At 41.9% G+C, this 20,606-nt stretch overlaps 1 protein-coding gene across 1 annotated transcript; it reads left to right on the forward strand.

Moving 5' to 3' along the window:
• The first annotated feature begins 586 nt into the window (after window positions 1-586).
• LOC124125324 (con-Ins Im2-like) lies at window positions 587-18,359 on the forward strand. Its single transcript, XM_046488606.2, has 3 exons — window positions 587-880; window positions 15,242-15,512; window positions 17,878-18,359. Exons 1-3 carry the CDS (start codon window positions 848-850, stop codon window positions 18,027-18,029), a joined length of 456 nt encoding a protein of 151 aa, XP_046344562.2. The 5' UTR covers window positions 587-847; the 3' UTR covers window positions 18,030-18,359.
• The last annotated feature ends 2,247 nt before the right edge of the window (window positions 18,360-20,606 follow it).

Below are 20,606 nucleotides of genomic sequence, written 5' to 3' on the forward strand. Positions count from 1 at the left end.
TTGGACCCCTCCCTTTTAAACATGCTGGACCCGCATTCATATCGTTACTAGAACCTTCAGGAAAGCTTAACCTTTCTTACTTTGTCATGTACAAGCTTTGTTCTACAATCATTCAATCTTCCTAATATAATCACTGACCCTTCTCCAGCAGACGTCGGATATTTACCTTTAATTCCCTCCAAATGTCATGTATTGTCATGCATCGTCATGTCCTATTTGGATTAATGATTTTCAGACACGACTATACGCTCCTTCCAATTTTAGATGAAAACTGAGAAACAATAAGAACTGTTCGTCAATGTTGATCTTTAATTGCTGTAAAAAGTCAGATGCATTGAATCAGCTTGTATGTGAAATAAACTAATTATTAAACAGTTTTCACGTTGTTCTGTTCAGACACAACGCTATTTACATTCTACACAAAAGATTTCCGCTCAATTCTGCCTTAAGCCATGGTCGACCATCTCTCAGATCATATATTTACTAACTAGCACTTTTCTTTGAAAGTACGTGAAGATGTATCTACGCGCGTGGGCGAGGTCGCGGCTTGCGTGGGCAGTCGTCGACTACTAGAAGTCATTATTACCTGCCACACACAGGTGACAATTGTCGGCGTGTTCAGACAACTCCAGACAGCACAGCCCTGCCGTAGAGCCCCCAAGCCAGACAGCCAGCAACCTTGCTTCAAAACTCTACGCACATCCTGTGTCAATTGTTACCGGGTGCGGAGATTAGACTTCTTGTGCGGCTTCTTCTATCGTCGCTTGGGATGAAAATCCAGCTATAAAATGCGCCAATTCTGTCACTCGTCCCTATTCTAAGACGCCCTAGGTGGACCTCTATCTTCATGAAGTGTTGGGACAAAGACATACTAGATAAGGTGAGTAAAATATCAGCGCAAGAGATGTCAGAAAACAAAATGTTTATGTTTATTCAACGTTTTATTTTCACCAATAGAGGCCTCACGCTATAGTACTTCCTATTGTTAGTGGGTACAGCTCACATGGACATACATGTATCAGATTCAAGTTAACAATAAATTACTGGTACAACTAGGCGATACAAAGACGTACCACGGCTTTGTACAATGAAAATATTTAGTATAACTTTTTATTATTTTGTATAATATGTATACTAATAACTTTAAATGAAAACACACGATCAACTTTCTAACACTCTGCTCTTATTATCTTTTGGTAGAAGAAGCTGTTAATGATGAAAATCCTAGGAATACATCCACATATCTACGTATATATTTTAAAGTCAGTTGCTTATTTGGTTTGTATTTGTTATGTAGGAAATATTTAATTAATGTATAAGAAACAATTCATCTTCCCATTTCCTAAATTTAACTGCCCACGGTGATATTGAAATAACTTAAACAGTCGTGATGGCGATCCGCGTATTGGGCCGAGTTCTGGCCACAGGAACATAGTTTCAGGGTGACGCAGGTCGTGTTGGATCGAGTTCTGGCCACAGGAACATTGTTTCAGGGTGACACAGGTCGTATTGGACCGAGTTCTGGCCACAGGAACATTGTTTCAGGGTGACGCAGGTCGTATTGGACCGAGTTCTGGCCACAGGAACATTGTTTCAGGGTGACGCAGGTCGTATTGGACCGAGTTCTGGCCACAGGAACATTGTTTCAGGGTGACGCAGGTCGTATTGGACCGAGTTCTGGCCACAGGAACATTGTTTCAGGGTGACACAGGTCGTATTGGACCGAGTTCTGGCCACAGGAACATTGTTTCAGGGTGACGCAGGTCGTATTGGACCGAGTTCTGGCCACAGGAACATAGTTTCAGGGTGACGCAGGTCGTATTGGACCGAGTTCTGGCCACAGGAACATTGTTTCAGGGTGACACAGGTCGTATTGGACCGAGTTCTGGCCACAGGAACATTGTTTCAGGGTGACGCAGGTCGTATTGGACCGAGTTCTGGCCACAGGAACATTGTTTCAGGGTGACGCAGGTCGTATTGGACCGAGTTCTGGCCACAGGAACATTGTTTCAGGGTGACGCAGGTCGTATTGGACCGAGTTCTGGCCACAGGAACATAGTTCAAGGGTGACGCAGGTCGTATTGGGCCGAGTTCTGGCCAGAGGAACATTGTTTCAGGGTGACGCAGGTCGGAGAAATATCCTATGTAGGGTGTATGTATTTCTGCGGTTTTGAAGCAACTGACAGGCGAAAGTGATTTCGTTTTCACTTAGCGTCGTAATTTCGTACATGAACGAAAACCAGTTGTGTTTCTATGTGTTTATTCTTTTTCTGACGTGAGCGTACATGTAGGTAGTTGCACAAATTAATTACAAGAATGTCAGAAAACAGCGAAAATAGAAAAGCTTATTGTTATAACCCTGCAAATGACTCAAAGTACTGGCAGTTTGTGGTATTTCCAAGTTAGTTTAAAAAAACCTGTCTCTACTCAATATATATCTTACAATAATGAGCGAATGTTCAATTAAACCAATGTGAACAAACGCTATACATGTATGTGGTTCAATTCTGATAGGCAATGTGATCAATCAGAGAAAATCAGGTCTACAAAACTGAAAATATCATGCAGAAGGTTATAGAAGCGACGGCGCCTACTATCTATGTAAAACCTAATTAGTCACCAGCTTGAGCTTGACACGCCTCATTATCGCCAAGTGTCAGGGAGAAGTTGGCACTGATCATCTGATAATGAGCGACTAGACCGCAAGTGTGCATGTAATGAGTTCTTATGTATTATAAGCCTTTATTATCAACGCCATGTGTCTCTTATCGCGAACCTTTGCAAATTTAATTAATAAAAGAAATTTGATGCGCCAATTTGTGTAATATTGAACACCTATCCCCATTTTTTCAAATAAACCAGCAATTCTACAATGAATTCAAATTTAGAACATGAGGATACATTGTGACAAATGAGGTTCAATAAACTTTATTTTTATCCTCTTAAGGCAAATTAAATATCGTCGAACATATTTAAAGTCATGTTTATGAATTATAAGCTGATGAAGTCTATTTTGTTTCACTACCTTCTATCAGGGCAGTCAAAGTAGCCTTGTCACGTGACCGCTGTTCGTCACCGTGAGCAGATGCTAGAAATGAACAGAGAGCGCCGTTAAAACAATTCAGAAATAAGTTCAATCTTTTAAAACAATTCACAAATAAGTTCATATTTTATAGTTACGTTTATCTGTTTAAGATACAGATGTGATGTATTTTAACACAGCCATAGGTTAGATTAGAACCAAAGAAAAACGAGAGGCTACTTTTTCTCTTTGGTAATGTCCGAATCACTAGAAGACCACGAAGTACATCATCATGTAATACATAATGTTAAGCTGTGTTCCCAGACACTGGCACATGTTCGTGGCAACGGCCGTGGAGAAGAAATGTGCGTATTTAATGAAGCTGAAGAGGTCGTTCTCGTGTGACGTACTAGACGTGTACAAGATGTGTACTAGATGTGTACCTTTCTGTGTACTGAAATATACCCTTACCAAAATCGGAATACATAAAAGAACCCCAGTTTGGCAATATACATTGGAGCTAGGTCGAGTCTATTACATAATAAATGAGCAGTAGTAGTTCTAGTAGAAGTCGTAGTAGCATCAGCAGTAGCAGTAGTCGCAACATCAGTAGTAGTAGCAGTAGTAGTAGTTAGATGTAGCATCAGCGGCATTAGAAGTAGTAGTAGTAGAAGTAGTAGTAGGAGTAGTAGTACTAGTAGTAGAAGTAGTAGGAGTAGTAGTACTAATAGCAGTAGTTAAATGTACAAGTATCAGCAGTATTAGTGGTAGCAGCTGTAGTAGTTAGTAGTTGTAGGAGCAGTAGTAGTTTTGTTTCTTTGTTGTTTAAGCCGCACTCAGCAATATTCCAGCTGTATGCTGGCGGTCTGTTAATAATCGACAAGACAATCCAGTAGCAGTTAGTTACAGTATCATTATTAGTTTAGTAGAAGTAGTAGTAGTAGTAGTAGTAGTAGAAGTAGCTATAGTCGCAGTATTAACACCAGTAGTAGTAGCAATAGGAGAAGTAATGGTATTAACAGTGGTAGCAGTAGCAATATTAGTAGTAGTATTAACAATAGTAGCAGTAGTGGTAGTAGCAGTAGTAGCAGCAGTATTAGTTTTAGTAGTAGTAGCAATAGCAATAGTCTTAGTAGTAGTAGCAATAGTAATAGTCGTAACAGTATCAGCAGTAGCTGTAGTACTTGTAGCAATACTAATAGAACTAACAATATTAGCAGCAGCAGCAGTATTAGTATTAGTATTAGTATTAGTATTATTAGTAGTAGTAGTAGTGGTGGTGGTGGTGGTAGTAGTAGTAGAAGTACTAGTAGCAGCTGCAGTAGTAATAGAAGGCACGTAATTAAACCCTGGGGTGATAAATACAAGAGTGGATATCAATAATGTGTATATCAGGAGATACTACGCAGGATACAAGTTAGCATGTCGGTCATTGGCACTGGTATCAACTGCTTATACTTTATAAAGTGAATACAAGCCATTCCGCCCACGAGGAATATCACTTCGTGAAATGACAAAAAAATCCAAAGTGCAATTTTCAAGAAATATCTCCATTGCTAGCGATAAACATCATCATTGTGTTTAGATCAGGTCGTTGCAATCTGGGTTAAGAATTTTCGTTAATAAATCATCGCCATATTTCGTGTTTCTATACACGTGTATATTTCAAGTGGCGAGGAAGGGTGTCTAGAGAATTCCTCTTTGCCAAAAGAACTCACACTTACTTCAAACTGAAACTCCGTTATTGTCGTATTTACAAACATAACGTAAGTTAGAACACACTGCTGCATACACTGGCCGTAAATATACCTTCTAATTAATCTTTAATTGTCACAGACATATCACCCTAACAAAATAGTTATACCATATGCGCGGAGCGACCTAAGTGAATTCATTGATGTTCCTGCACCCATGGATACCCCACTTTGCAGACATTAGTCAATAAAATAATGAAACATGAGTTTCTCCATATATTTATTCTGTCCTACAAATATTCATCTTACAACAGACATCACATCCCCATTGTTCTCGGTGCCTTAGGTTTGGTACCTCCCAATCTGTTGACTGATATTGTGAGAGTACCCGTTTTGCTACCAGTAATACAGCCCTTCTGACAGTCTGGGTCATGCAGAAGGCTGCAGTGTTGTGGAGTCTTTACATTCTCCGAAAAGTTCTGGGTGGGTTCGACGAGGCAGCCCTTTCTGGGAGAAGTCCCATTCGCTGTCTGGGCTGCGTGTAGAGGGGGCAAGGGCCCTGAGCTGATGATGAGCCTAACCAGCCTGCCTGTGCCAGGATCATTTAAACCCAATTTGCTTCATTTTATATTTTAATCTGTAAATAATAATAATAATAATAATAACAACAACAACAACAACAGCAACAACAACAATAATAAAAGTCAGAATACTTTCATCTGCGTATATGATATATAAATAGTCTACTTTCAAAAAGTATCATCTACTATCTTCTCGAGTAATCGACACTGGTTCTGGGTCAGTTATATATAATCTCTGGCTTAATTAATATTGACCGATTTGTTTGACTTTCTTCCTTAACATATCTTTATTGAGGTACTAACTAGACATAACGTAAATCTTCAGTTCAGTGTGTCGAAGGTACTGAAGAATGACACACGCCACACTCTCTTACAACCGGAATAAAGAGAAGAGAGTACAACATGTTCTCCAATCTACAAACAAACTACAGTTCAATATTAAAATAACAGCGAAATTATATTTCAACCATAACATGGTTTAAGACGGAGAAATCACTCTATAATAATATTATTATTGATTCTTCAGAATCAGTTCGGATTTAGAAGAAGCTGTAAATCTATCAAGTAGTCACATTTGTGTGCACTGGGACACTGTCTATATAAGATGCGTACCTAGTCAGTAATAAATGAAACAGATGAATGCGACGCCGCAAAGGAACTGTTCACTCTAAACCTCAATGAGTTGATAATGGCATATGGCACGAGAAGAAAGCCTACGTGAAGTATCAGATTGTATTCTGTCAGGTTTGGATGGATGGTATTTAGTAGCATTGATGAAGCACATTCTATCTATAAACAAGTCGAGACAATTTACAGGCGCCAGCACTGTATTTCCTGAGATTTGTATGCCTACTGCGAATGATGACGTTATGTGATATTATATAGTCCAGTGACAGCGGATAATGGTATTAGAGTTCAATGACATTCGATGTCCAAGGCTAAAAGTCAATTCAGAAAGTGCACTCTCTTAGAAAAATCGAACCCATCCCATGATGTGTATCTAATGCAAACTTGTTAAAATAACTATCCATTTATGTATAAAATAAGCACACCTCTAACTTCTCAAGCTGATTAAAAAATAGTATTTTTCGTATTTTCTTCATATCTGAAAAATGTCAAATCACAAATCGAACTTATAACATAAATAGATCATTGTTTCTAGACCTGTTCCATGCACTAAATATTACTCGTGGACCACTAATCCATGTTTCTTACAGTGACAACTGTTTATTGAGCTTTATTCAAAGTGAGCATAATACACATAATTACTCTTGATGAGGTCACTAGGCGAGAACAAAGCCCCGAGGGTCCGGTCAGACCGCCGAGGGGGTCGGGTCCGAGGGAGCTATCATCTGTATCTACTGCCAGGATTCACTTGAAAGTTTTTGTAGACTTTACGTCTACTGTTTCATTACAGAAATTTAACTGCGAAACCAGAAATGTTTTCTAGCAGAGAAGTCAATATTTATCACGCGACAGGTCAATATGGATCATGTGACTAGTCAATATTCGAGGTCAGTGTCAGTCACATGATTTCATAGTATCAATCGGGCGGTCGGGTAGCCTAGTGGTTAAAGCGTTCGCTCGTCACGCCGAAGACCCGGGTTCGATTCCCGACATGGGTACAATGTGTGAAGCCCATTTCTGGTGTCCCCCGCCGTGATATTGCTGGAATATTGCTAAAAACGGCGTAAAACCATACTCACTCACTCACTCATAGTATCAATCACTGGTTTGTCTAGTCCAGACTCGATTATTTACAGGGACAGGCAACAAACAACAATCAAAACAATAGCAGCAGCCGCAGCAGCAGTAGCAGTAGCAATAGCAGTAACAGTGGTAGTAGTGGTATTGTCTAGATTGAATCACGTTCGACGCTTGGTCGGTGGTCGGAATAGAAGTATTGAATATTCTCCAAACAGTTTCATTATTCATTTTTGTGTGAAACGTGACAGGAATGATACACATTTTATAGTGGGAACAGAACCATACAACGTTGAAGCTATGAATAGTATTTGAGCAAACCCTTACCAGTCATTGAGCACGTACGGTATCAGTGAGTGAGTGAGTGAGTGGGCGGGTAAGTGGTTGGGTGGGTGGGTGGGTGGGTGAGTGGGTGAGTGAGTGAATGAACTAGTATGGTTTTAGCATTATTACGGCGGGTCAGAGAAATATTTTTGAAAACGGGTTATTCATGAGCGTGATTTTTATTATATCCGAAAACCAATGAATACAAAATAAAAGGCGTACGATCACCCTGGAAACGGTTCGTCTCAGTACAAGGATAAGAGTTGACGACAAACATCATACTCAAGCACCTTTATGTCTGTAAAACTCACCAAGAAAACACACGAGTGCGTATGGTATCATACCCGATTTTGATACTTTCAAGGAATGTCGATAAGTCTCTGTAGACCATTATTTCTGTCAATCTTATTAGTTCTGCTTATCATACAGTTGTGATGCACTGGATTTCATTCATTGTCTGCGTCTGCAACGCGAGGGGCGTCTTCGGGCTATTGACATGCTGGAAACTGGCAGAAGTCAGCGTGCAGTGGCCATTACGTTCAATGTTTCACAGCCTGTAATCAGCAGACTATGGAACAGGTACCAACAAACCGAAAATGGTGATGATCGACCCCGTTCAGGGCGTCGCAGGTCAACGAAAAGAGTACAGGGTCGTTTATCCGAAACCAGGCTCAACGAAATCGAGCTCAAACGGCGAATCAAATTGCTGCAATCTTTCATCGGGCGACTGGAGTACGAGTTACAGGTCAGACGATTTAAACTCGTCTACATGCAGCTCATCTCCATGCTCGACGGCCACGTGTTGTGCCGCCCCTTACAAATCGTCATATTGACAACAGATGTCAATGGTGTACACAACGTCGAAACTGGGGCAATCGTCGCTGGTCACGTGTCATGTTTTCAGATGAGTTCCGTCTCACTTCATTCCTTGATGGTCGTGTCTAGCGACGCCGAACTGAACTTCAGGCCAATGTCAACCTGTGATCTCATGACAGATTTGGCGGTGGATCGGGTATGGTGTGTGGTGGCATCACCATGACTGAGCGAGCCCCACTCCATGTTGTGCAGGGAAGGTCCACTGGACAGTACTATCGATTCGGCATACTGACACCCTTTGCTGTCCCATTTGCAAGGCCGACTATTTGTCTGTCAGGACGACAACGCCTGTACTCATCGGACATGAGTCGTCAATGCTCTCCTCCTGCAGCACAACATCCATAGAATGCTATGGCCCGACCTTTCCCTAGTGAACACGTCTGGGACATGATGGGGAGACGTGTGCGTCAACTTCATAAGTCGCCGGCCACGTTCGCGGAGGAGTGGGGCAGACTACTGCAAATCTGCATTTGAAGATTCATACGCAGTATGGCTCGTCGACTGAAAGAATATTTCATCAATCGTGGCGGACTGAATGCCATAAAATGCCATTGCCAGCAATGAGCCCAGACCATTGTCCCATTGAACACGTCTGGGACATATTTGGCCAGGCGCTGCAAGAGGAGTGGGACAGACGTCCTCAAATCGCCATTGGGAGACCCGTATGCAATATGCCTTGCCCATTGAATAAATGTTCGACAAATCGTGGCGGTATTACGCACCACTGATACCAAAACGTCAACTTTGATGTTTCACATCTTACCCCTATCGTCCTTTAAGATCGTTGGTGGTAATAAAAGCTACTGTCATACACCCCTACCGGTTGTAGTGTTCCCAAATCGTTCATTATTATCATACAACTATTTTGAGGAACTAATTTCTCTTACAAGTTTGGAATTTAAGTTCTTTCCGAGTATACCTACTTTTTTTTAAAGAGTATATAAATTATTTTAAACACCTATCTGTTGAAGAAAGTACACTTCTACAACAGATACAGTTAGAGAGCACTTGTCAGTGACCTTCAGTATGAAAGCACAAGAAGTGGGTAATTGTGCAGTGTGACTGTGTTCTGTTATTGTTTGCTGTATTAGAGTATATAAATATCGACCTTTAGATAGCACCGAAAGATATCAAAGACAACGCAAATCTGGAGATTAATCGTGTTTGACAGTGTTGTTGTTATTGTGTATAATGTAGTTGTTTTTCTGCTTGGTATCGTGTTTGATGTAGTTGTTTTTCTGCTTGGTATCGTGTTTGATGGAGTTGTTTTTGTGTCTTGTTTCGTGTTTGATGTAGTTGTTTTTGTGGTTATTACGGATGTTGATAGTATCTTCAGTCGGCCGAGAGTAATTTATTTGAAACTAAGTCCAAGATTATAGACAAATGCCTGCAGTTATAGCTCTCTACTCGATCAACAATACCGTCACCTGTCTAGCACGGACAGCTAACATTTACCGTTGTCTGATGACAACACGAGATCACATCTGCTTGCCATTCCTGTGACATTATAATACGTATGTCTGAATATACTAATTGCTCATACAGAAACTACATATTAAGACAACACATATTATGAATTAAATCTGTTAGCGGCGGGATTTACGAGCTGAATGGGTTTGTACGCCACGAGATCGAAGATCGAAAATGGAGGGGTTACACGAACTTTCACGTTCGTCTCGTTAGTGATGTGCACTTTATCATTACGAGTTCAAAAGTCATAGGGGGCGGTCGGGTAGCCTAGTGGTTAAAGCGTTCGCTCGTCACGCCGAAGACCCGGGTTCGATTCCCGACATGGGTACAATGTGTGAAGCCCATTTCTGGTGTCCCCCGCCGTGATATTGCTGGAATATTGCTAAAAGCGGCGTAAAACCATACTCACTCACTCAAAAGTTATAAGCATTATTTTCAATTAAATAATTTTGTCGATTTTAGATCTATTTTATTCCCACAGCATGGTCAGTATGGTTACTCAAATTACAAACAGGGTCAATTGTGATGTGGCAAGTGACGTCATACAATATGACGTCATGATATCCGTAAATGCCGACCAATCGATTTCAATGGGTTCTTACAAGACGGCGAATGACCAATCAGATCTTTGAACGTGTCACAATAAATATATTTAATACCTTGGCTATGACTGTTTATTGATTTTGAGTGATATCGGGGATCTAGCTGATAGTGTTTAACCGAAAAAAAAACATTAGGAATATACCACTATGTCTATCAATGCCACTGCTGTAATGATGACTGTGTGCGTGTTCAGCTGTATAAACAGTGAGACATGTCTGTTAGAAACTCACTGTCACTGAGAGTATTGGATCAATTTCCCAATACAGATCATGCACCTGCATTGACATTGTCAATAGTTGCATATAGTTTCTGATATTCGTATATTCTTATGTCGTTGGCGAACACACTAAAATTCTGATATTTATGAACACGTGAACAGATCTTTAAGATATTCAAACTCTTAACGTTTACATAAGTATGTCTAAATCCTCTTGTCATCAATATCTTCACTGACAGAAGTATGACAATAAGGACGTATATTGATCTAATATCCTCACGCCCCTAATTGCTTCATTAGCGGCGGCGAACACATCGGAAGCAGTATTTGATATACGCATAGACATCATGTTGTAAGGATAAACCTTCCACGTCCACAAATCGATGTGAACTGTAGATATATTGTCAGATCATAGGTCAGGCTCCAGCTAACACGACTTTATGATTGTGACATTGGTAACGTGACACGTGACACGTGTTTCTGTTTCATGAACTATTCTCCTTACAGTACATTGCACTTAGACAATAGTGATAAAAAATAGCACCGAATAGTGTCATCCGATTGCAGCGGGAACTTACCTGTATTGGGTTATAACATATAGGATGTACTGTTTTCACTTTCATAAATGGACTTATATTTCTAAATAAGTGCAGAGTTTCAAGTTAAACATCACCCTTTGGCTATGGCTATTACATAGGTAGAATGTATAGGACACTACCTAGATTAATCTACAGGAACCGGTGGTGTCAATCTTTAATGATAAATTAACTTGTCATTAAGTTCATTAATTAATATGTCATTTAATTCACTTTCATCCATCTTTTAATGACATCATCCGTATATTAACGGGCCATTAATTTAACTGGGGTTAGAGGTATTATTAAGCTGTCATTAAACATGTCTAATAACATGTGGTAATAAGTCGATGAAATGCTTGGGTACGATGAAAAAACACCTTGCGTTTCAATTGAAACCTCCAAAACACGTATATCAATCTCAAAGTGAACTTCAGAAGTGATGCATTACCATTTCAAGTTCGAAAATGCCGAGACTCTGCGCTGCTGATCGGAACATCGCGATAGGACGTATCCAAAGAGGGGAATCGCAGTCTTTTGTTGCACGCCACTTCAACGTCCACCACAGCACCATTTGCCGAGAGTGGTTTAACAATGAATTACGATTTCTTCTTGACCGGCGAGATGGAAAACAACGTGTTTATCGTCGTCGAAATGAGCGTTTTGCCCCACATTGTGTAAGTGAATTCGACCATTTCGGTGGCGGTAGTGTCATGGTGTGGGAAGCCATATCCTACACCACGAGATCTGACTTGGTTGATGTTCAGGGAAATTCAATCTCATTAAAATCAGACCTTAGTTCTCGCTACCGCTAAACAAAGATCTGAAGACATCCCATTAGGGGTCACGTCAAAACGACCTTTCATCCGACCAACGATAGCTTCGCTTACCAGATCATGAAAGTGACAGTCGGAATGTGATTTCGAATCATACATCCTCGAAAACTTTAACACGGGGTATTCCGAACAATAGTTACAGGTTTAACGACTGAATCCATAAAATCTAGACCATCTGTTAGCTATTCCAGAATGTTCTTTTGTTTAGGTTTCAAATTTGTAATGTTTCGAAGCCTAGTCGCCAATTTGAAATTAGTGCCGTAAAGCACGAGAAAGCTACCTTCTGATTGGTCATTCTACTGGTCGGTCAAAGTTCGCGGGGGCGGTCGGGTAGCCTAGTGGTTAAAGCGTTCGCTCGTCACGCCGAAGACCCGGGTTCGATTCCCGACATGGGTACAATGTGTGAAGCCCATTTCTGGTGTCCCCCGCCGTGATATTGCTGGAATATTGCTAAAAGCGGCGTAAAACCATACTCACTCACTCACTCACTCACTCAAGAAAGGGAAGATGGGGAAGAAAGGGAAGAAGGGGAAGAAAGGAGGGAAGAAGAGCAAGGACCCTCAGATGACAGCAAAGGAAGCTATCCTTGGATATCAGATATGAGTTTTAACTCATCACACAGATTCATGCAACCAGAATTAACTTTTAAGTTCTGAACAGTGACAGCACTCCTTTGCAATGATAAAGTGTGTGTTCATTCTATATCAGTCTCTACACTTGTTCAGGACTCAATGACCCCAATTGTGTTTCCAGGTCTGTCAGCACCATACCCGTGCTCGTGGGTTTCACCAAAGTGGTAAACATCTAAGACCTGCATCACTTGGGTCTCTCCTCCACATCCAGCTGACACCAAATTCAATTCGTGCTGTTAAACTTGTGATATGTCAAATACAGTCAAGCATAAACAATTATGTGGTTTCAGTCGTTACTGAATACTGTAAATCTAGAATGTTTTGCGATCATTTATAGTTTGAAAATCCCTGAATGACACTGAGTTCCCCTTTCATCATGCCGCTTCCTACTAATCAACTATAACACAACATCTGTAATAATCGATGACAACATTGATATCATGTGCTTTTAAGTCCATGATCAGGTACTGTTGTATCTGGGGCGGTCGGGTAGCCTAGTGGTTAAAGCGTTCGCTCGTCACGCCGAAGACCCGGGTTCGATTCCCGACATGGGTAAAATGTGTGAAGCCCATTTCTGGTGTCCCCCGCCGTGATATTGCTGGAATATTGCTAAAAGCGGCGTAAAACCATACTCACTCACTCACTCACTCACCCACCCACATACATACTCACTCACTCACTCACTCACTCACTCACTCACTCACTCACTCACTCATTCTTCAACCTTACCTTCTTTCAATCAATGGAGGGAGCTGTTTCAACAGGACAACGCTCCACAACACACAGCTCGTGTCACGGTAGACTACTTTCATAATGCCAACATCAACGACTTGTCCTGGCCGTCGAGATCTCCAGGTCTGAACCCAATCGAACACCTCTTGGATGAACTCGATCGACGTGTATGTCAACGTCAGAACACGCCGCAGACACTAACAATTGGCCAACGCGTTACAAGCAGAATGGCGCAAAATTCCGCAGGACAGAATTCGTACACTTATCCAGTCAGTGCCGAGTAGATGCAGAGCCGTGATTGCTGCCCAGGGCGGTCACACGAGTACTGAGTTCAGCGCAACCTTGTGGCCTTATGTGACATTACAATGAACGGTTTTAAATGCCTTTGTACAACGACAACATGTGACTATCGAGCTCCAAAATTTCATATTTATATCTATGATATTAAATTAAATATATTGACTTTATTAGGTACAATACATTAACTAAAAATCTACCTGTGCGTTTCTTTTTTTGGAGAGTGTAGATACCATTGTTGGTATATTGTAGATCACATTGTTGGTATAGTGTAGACCCCGTTGTTGGTATATTGTAGATCCCATTGCTGGCATATTGTAGACCCCATTGCTGGCATATTGTAGACCCCATTGCAGGTATGTTGGAGATCCAATTGCAGGTATACTGTAGTTTCCATTGTTGGTGTATTATAGATCCCATTGGAGACACACTAGGTGCACTTGCCACAGACACAGACCAGCACACTGTGTGTACTGACTACAAGCCCACGGACACACTTGGTGTACTGACCACAGACACAGCACTGCGTGTACTGGCCACCATCTTCCCCAAGCTCCTCAGTTCGCGAGCTCTCTTTACTATCGCTGCTTCCAGTCAACGCTCCCCACTGTGATAGGTGGCTGACCGTTATGTTTACAAACAAGTGATGACTGAGGTGTCACCGAATACTCTAATACCTGCTAATTTTTTTCTTTCTTTTTGTCAGTTTGAATTTCTGTTTCATAACATAGTAAGAATGTAAGGGGAAAATTAGTGAATTTTCTTTCGTCTGCAATCTCGAACCAATCTAATAAAACAAACAAAAAGGTAATTTCAACTAGGAAGTCGTAAACCTTTTCAAAATTCACTTTGTTTGCATTCCCATAGCCATAAACAAAAGTATAAACATTACTACATGTACGTTTGAGGTTAGAGGGCAACACTGGTGGCAGCGATGTTACCGAGAATGTAACGGAGGTGTCACGCACCAGGAAGGAGCGTGCATCTTCCCGAGACAAGGTAGTTAACTCGTTCGAAGCGCCACCATGGGCTATTACGAGTTATACCCCTTCTATATCGCTCCTATTGACCAATAAGAATCCACCTCTCATAGCACTTGCATTTGCGTCAAACAAAATGGCAGCACAGTCAAGACGATCTGATCGATAATCAAAATCTAGAATGTGATAAAACGGGTCTTACTTCAAGAACAGCATCAATTCACGTGAGCATCTTCATTAAAAACATGAAAAGATTTGTTAAATAACTCTTGACGCCGAGTTGGTGGTGCACAGGCTTTGCAAATTCTGCAGTCGACAGAAATCAACTAGTTGGGTGTAAGGAATTTGACGAGCTAAAAGGGCGTTTACACCACGAGACCGAAAGTCGGAGGTGTATACTAACATTCACCTCATAAAGATGAACCTAGTGACTGCCATCAGACTTTCATCATAGTAACTCGCAATGCCTTGGGAAGATGACAGACCACAGACGCGTAGACACACTGCATGTACTCAATATATCCGAGATACTGTTCGCTTACTCAACATCTGCATTTGGTACTTGGTATGTAAAAAAGCTTCTTCGCGTTCCTGTACTATAAAGTCTTCAAAACAGTTTAGCACGGCGCTCTGTTGATTTTTTTTCTGTGACAATGTAATACTGATGCGGCTTAAACTATAAACTCACTCTGTTACAGACGGTGTCTCGCTCCGCCCCCAGCGTGGAGTGGGCGATACGAGCAGTGATGGTGATGGTGATGCGCTGCCCCACTGTACTGCTGTTGTTGTTGTGTCTCCAGCCCGGGCCCGCCGTCGCCGACTTCGAGAAGACCTGTAATCTGGAGGACCGGCGGGAGGGGCCGGCAGCGGGTGGGATCTGTGGGAGCCGGCTACCGGAAGTCATCAGGCTCACCTGTCTGGTTAGACGACATCGCAGGTCCGCCAAGTCTCTAAAGGGCAAGGCGATAGGTAAGCTCCTGCAGTGCGCTGTGGTGTGGCGGAAAGATGGGTCGTTGGTTCGAACCAAGATCCCGAAAAGGGATAGGTGTAGGTGTTGAGTATTTATATTGATAATCGATAATTAGGGTTCATTCCTAAAAGGCGTTTCACAATCATTAAATACTTAATCATCTTTCGAAATGTTTAATTATAAAACAAAAATGGAATTTAAAATTGCCACAGTCCGACAGAAGTATGCATGTTTTCACGCCATGTTGTAATGAACGTAAACCTGTTAATTTCCCTAATTTCTAACATTTACTTACAATTTCTGGGATAGTAGGCAGATCTACTCGATTATCCAGGATGTTGCAGGGTTTTTTTTCATACAGAATATTGCATTATTTTGTACTTAAAGACACCAAATCTTTTAGTCTAACAGGAGGTAAACAATTTCTTTTGGACTCACAACACATGTCATGTGAACGATTGATTGGGAAATCAACAAACTGTGTTTTCAATGTGGAGCTAGGTTACCTGCAGATTTTACCGCGCTAAATTGAATTTGGAACCGAACGCGCAGCATGAGGTTTCAAATGTTAAATTTAGCGCGGTTAAATCTACAGGTAACCTAGCTCTACATTAAACACACAGTCTGTTATCTCCATTCTACCATGTCAGCAAATATATTGATTGAAGTGGCGTGGTCAACCATGCCACTTCAATCAATATATTTGCTGACATGGTCCAGTGTTTTGGTCTCAATCACTGATAACAGCCTGTGAACAAAATATGGCGCTGTAAACGCTCAAGCAGTTTGTTTAACACCGATATACTGCACTTGAACATATGACAGGCACTGAAAGCATATAATCACGGCAACTTGGTAAGCTAACATGAGGTGGGCATCCCTAAAGAAAACTAAGCAAACCTTGCAAAGCTTTCGTTCTACAGCGCACGTCACCATAATGACGTCTTATCGCTCATTGTGACGCAAATGATATGACGTCACAGTCGTATATAGAAAAGCACCAAATTCTAAGCTCTCTGATGTCCCCAAAACTTAAAATAAATTCTTTCTGTAGATTTCTATCGTGTTTTCTGCTCGTAATGTATTGCCACACATCCTTTGAATATTGTAGAAACCAGAAATTGTGTAACCTGTATTTGCACACATAATCATTTATATATGCCTACCGACAATGACTGAAAAAAGTACTATTCTATGAATATTACCTTCCGCGGTGATGTGGCCGTCAAACCAGTTGTTTCACTCAGAGGGGGTTTATTTTGATTTAAAGGCCTCTGATTGACCATTCAGAATCGAATAATTTCCAAATTCATGTTAGAATTATTAATAAAACCTAGGGACGAATTAATATTTCCCTGCATTTTAGAGAACATATTCATACTTTGTCATATCTGGCATTGGTATTCAATTTTCTGATCACAATCAGCGGCGGATCACGACTGATATAGGTGTGTTCAGGTTTATCTTCATCCTGGTAGTGACGTCACATTTGATTTGAAACTATCTAGTGACACATGTAATTCACAATCTCTAACGCCTCCTTGCGGACGTGTAGTAAATAAGATAGCAGGCGTAAAATCTATATCATTAGGAATCGTTGACACGTGATAATAATACCGGTAATGACACCTCGATGCTGTGTCATTAGCATTGGGAGATGTTGTAAGAGGCAAAAAATAACACGACTCTGGTACACTGCAACCTCACTATTTAATTACAGTGTACATGCATATACTTATGGAGATAAAGTTCATTTAATAAGAGAGGCGAAGAAAGCACCATATTCAGATGTAGTAATGTGTATGAATACCATCCCTTTGACTGACGACTGTATATTATCTTATATTTGGTGATGGGGGGACGTTTGATATACAAACCCGTGATGTATTAACGATACCGTTACAGATAATAGTGCCGCTGGCTTGTAGAGTTGTCAATTGAGGGTATTCAAAACACTATTGCGAAGCTCCTTGCGAGACCTTCGCGCTATAGGTTCAACTGTTGCCATGGAATTTCTATAGTTCAAAACCCAAATGCGAAACTATTGAAATAAAGGTACCGGCATTGCAATAGTATTGCAATAATTTGATACATTACATACAGCGTTGACGGAATAAAACGGAAGTTAGTCAAATCGTTCAGTCAATTCTGTGTTCAATGACGAATGTTATAATTTGTGTAACTTCGTTCCTACATACAGTGCTTACATCAAATAACCAGAGCATTGTTCCACAAAGGGATCATCGCCCTAAGGTGACTGTAACTCCCATACTTTAACAGACTTACGACAGTCCTTGTAACGCGTAGAAGATGGTAGAGTATAATTGGAATCTCATTAAAAATTGTAACTCATGCCATTTTCAGATAAACAGAGCGAGTTGAAGGATCTGACGCTACACAAGAGCACAGCATTGTCCTATTTGTTGAAGCGGTCGAACGGCCTTGGGGAGCAGGGCATCACATGCGAGTGTTGCTACAACCGATGCAGCCTCACGGAGCTTATGCAGTACTGCTGACGTCACAACCAATCATAGACACTGTGCAAGTGTCCCGTGATGACGACATCCATTACATCGCAGTCATGTGCCTTTAACATCCAAGTTCAAGGTCCCGGTTCTTAGGCAGACGAAGGCTGCACAATCTCAGCTTGCAGTAACCAATTATTGACTCTTACCACTGCCATCCTGCGTCGTTGTCATAGACATGTCGTGCGTCCTCAACGTCACCTGTGTACTGCGCATGCGTGTTCACGTGACATTCATGTGCCAACATAACCCCTGAAGGTGCACCATACCAACAGGCATTGTCGTGTCGCATTTTTAATAAAGTTTGTTGGTATAAAATTACACAGATTCTGTTTTTTAATTTGCATGTTAGTGCTTGTTTTTCGGTGAGTGTGTGACACGTGCGAACATGTCAGGGGATTCTTCAATACTATTTTTGATTTCCATACAAAATACACTGAGGCCAAGTTTACTTAAGGATTGAAGTTGTATTTGTTGACGTTCATCAACTGATGAAGACAATGCCTCACGTGAGCAAATTCCATGATGAGTCGTGACGTAGTGACGTCCGGAACATTCCATTTGGAGTCACATCCCTTGGTTTTACAAACGGCAGAAAATGGCGGCTACGGCAATGCCATTCACTTGAAATAAAAGTTGCACCCAGTAAAGTTAGCGTTAGAAAGAAATCCAGACCCGGCTGATGCTGAAAATGGATTGATATTAACTTTCTGTGAACTTTGGGTGTGTGTTTGAGTCATACTAAGGCTGTTGATGACAGGGATCATCGCTTGAGGCGGCGCTTTTGGATTTCCCGAAGCAATGCACGACAGTGTGGAACTCAGTGATTTGGTAAGTTGAGCATTCTCTGTTAAAGCTTCGAATGGGCGCTCATTTCGGTGACAAGACATGTCTGGCTTCAAAGCCTGCATCATTCATAGCCTGAATCGATGTCGCTCTCAGTTCACAATTCACAAATATACCCTGACATACAATTTGCACCAGATGTTCCTCGATGGCTGCTACACGATATTAAAAAAAATAAAGCTACATACTGCATGACGAAGCTGATATCAATATCTGATAAGGGCCAAACTCACAAAGCAACTGTCGCGTTGCGACTGCCGTAAATCCATGTCAGTTGATACGATCAACTTTGTGATGCGTAACTTTCAGGCGTGTTAGTTGAAGTGGGGCCTGAAGAGCCAAGGTGGTCCTGCCTTCAACAATCCCCTCAACTCACAGTCATTGTGCGACAATTAAAAAGATGAAACTTGGCAAAATTGATCACCAAGGTTGACATTAAAGTGTCAAATGTTCTTAAAGTTAAACACAACACTAGTCTCTGAGAAAATGGCATCACAAGCCATTATCTCGGTTGTCCGCCATGTGCATTGATGACAGCCGTGCAACGTCGATACATGGAATGGATGAGGTGGTTGATGAAGGCCACAGACACTTGCGCCCGCGCTCTGAGGAACGCCTGACGCAGTTCAACTGCAGTTGTCGGCCTTGGTCGGACGTCATTCAGCCGTCTTTGAATCTCGTCCGACAGGGGCTCAATGGGATTTAAACCGAGACTAAGAACAGGCCACTGCATGGTTCTGATGCTATTCTGCTGGAGGAAGTCTCTCGTTGCTCTCGCAGTGTGGGCACGGGGGTTATCATGCTCAAACTCGTGGTTGCGGCGACGTGCCAAGTAAGGTTAGCGTGTGGTCTCAAGACTTGATCAATATACCGAGCTGCTGTGACCCCATTGCCTCCACCAGGACCGATGTTCTGGAAGACCACAGGGCCGACCCTCTGTGCAAGACCAATTCCATGCCACATCATGATGCTCGGAACACCCCACGAGTCTCTCTCAACAACACAAGCATCCGAATAACGTTCCTCACGGCGTCGCCAGACCCTCTCTCTTTGCCATCTGCTGTTGAGATACAGTAACGGCTCTCGTCTGGCGATGGCGCCAAAGCTGGTGCTGTGTTGCCGACTGGAGGCGGTCCCGGCGATGACGTGGTGTCAGAATGGGTCCTCGGTGTGACCTGCGACAGTGGAGGTGTTTGCTCGTCAATCGTCGACGCACGCTGTCCGCACTAATGTGTCGCTGGTGTGTCCCTATGGTCAGTCGAGCAGTTTCCACAGCAGTAACAAAGCGATCTTGAAGATGCTGTCGCACAATCTGACGATCCTTACGTCGGGTGGTGATCCTTGGTCTTCCACTACGTGGTCGGTCATCTGTAGTGTTGGTCGTCTGGTTTTGGTTTGGTTTGGTTTGTTGTTAAACGCCGCACTCAGCAATATTCCTATATGACGGCGGTCTGTAAATAATCGAGTCTGGACCAGACAATCCAGTGATTAATATCATGAGCATCGATCCAAGCAATTGGGATCGATGACAAGCATCAACCAAGTCAGCGAGCCTGACCACCCGATCCCGTTAGTCGCCTTTTACGACAAGCATAGTCACCTTTTACGGCAAGCATGGGTTGCTGAAGACCTATTCTATCCCGGAATCTTCACGGGTCTGGTGGTCTGGTACCGTTGCTGGAGCCTGTATATCCGTAATGTAATGTCATCCGATCTGGGTGC

This window comes from Haliotis rufescens, unplaced genomic scaffold (assembly GCF_023055435.1).
Source record: "Haliotis rufescens isolate VD_foot unplaced genomic scaffold, xgHalRufe1.0.p SCAF_5, whole genome shotgun sequence".
NCBI lineage: Eukaryota > Metazoa > Mollusca > Gastropoda > Lepetellida > Haliotidae > Haliotis > Haliotis rufescens.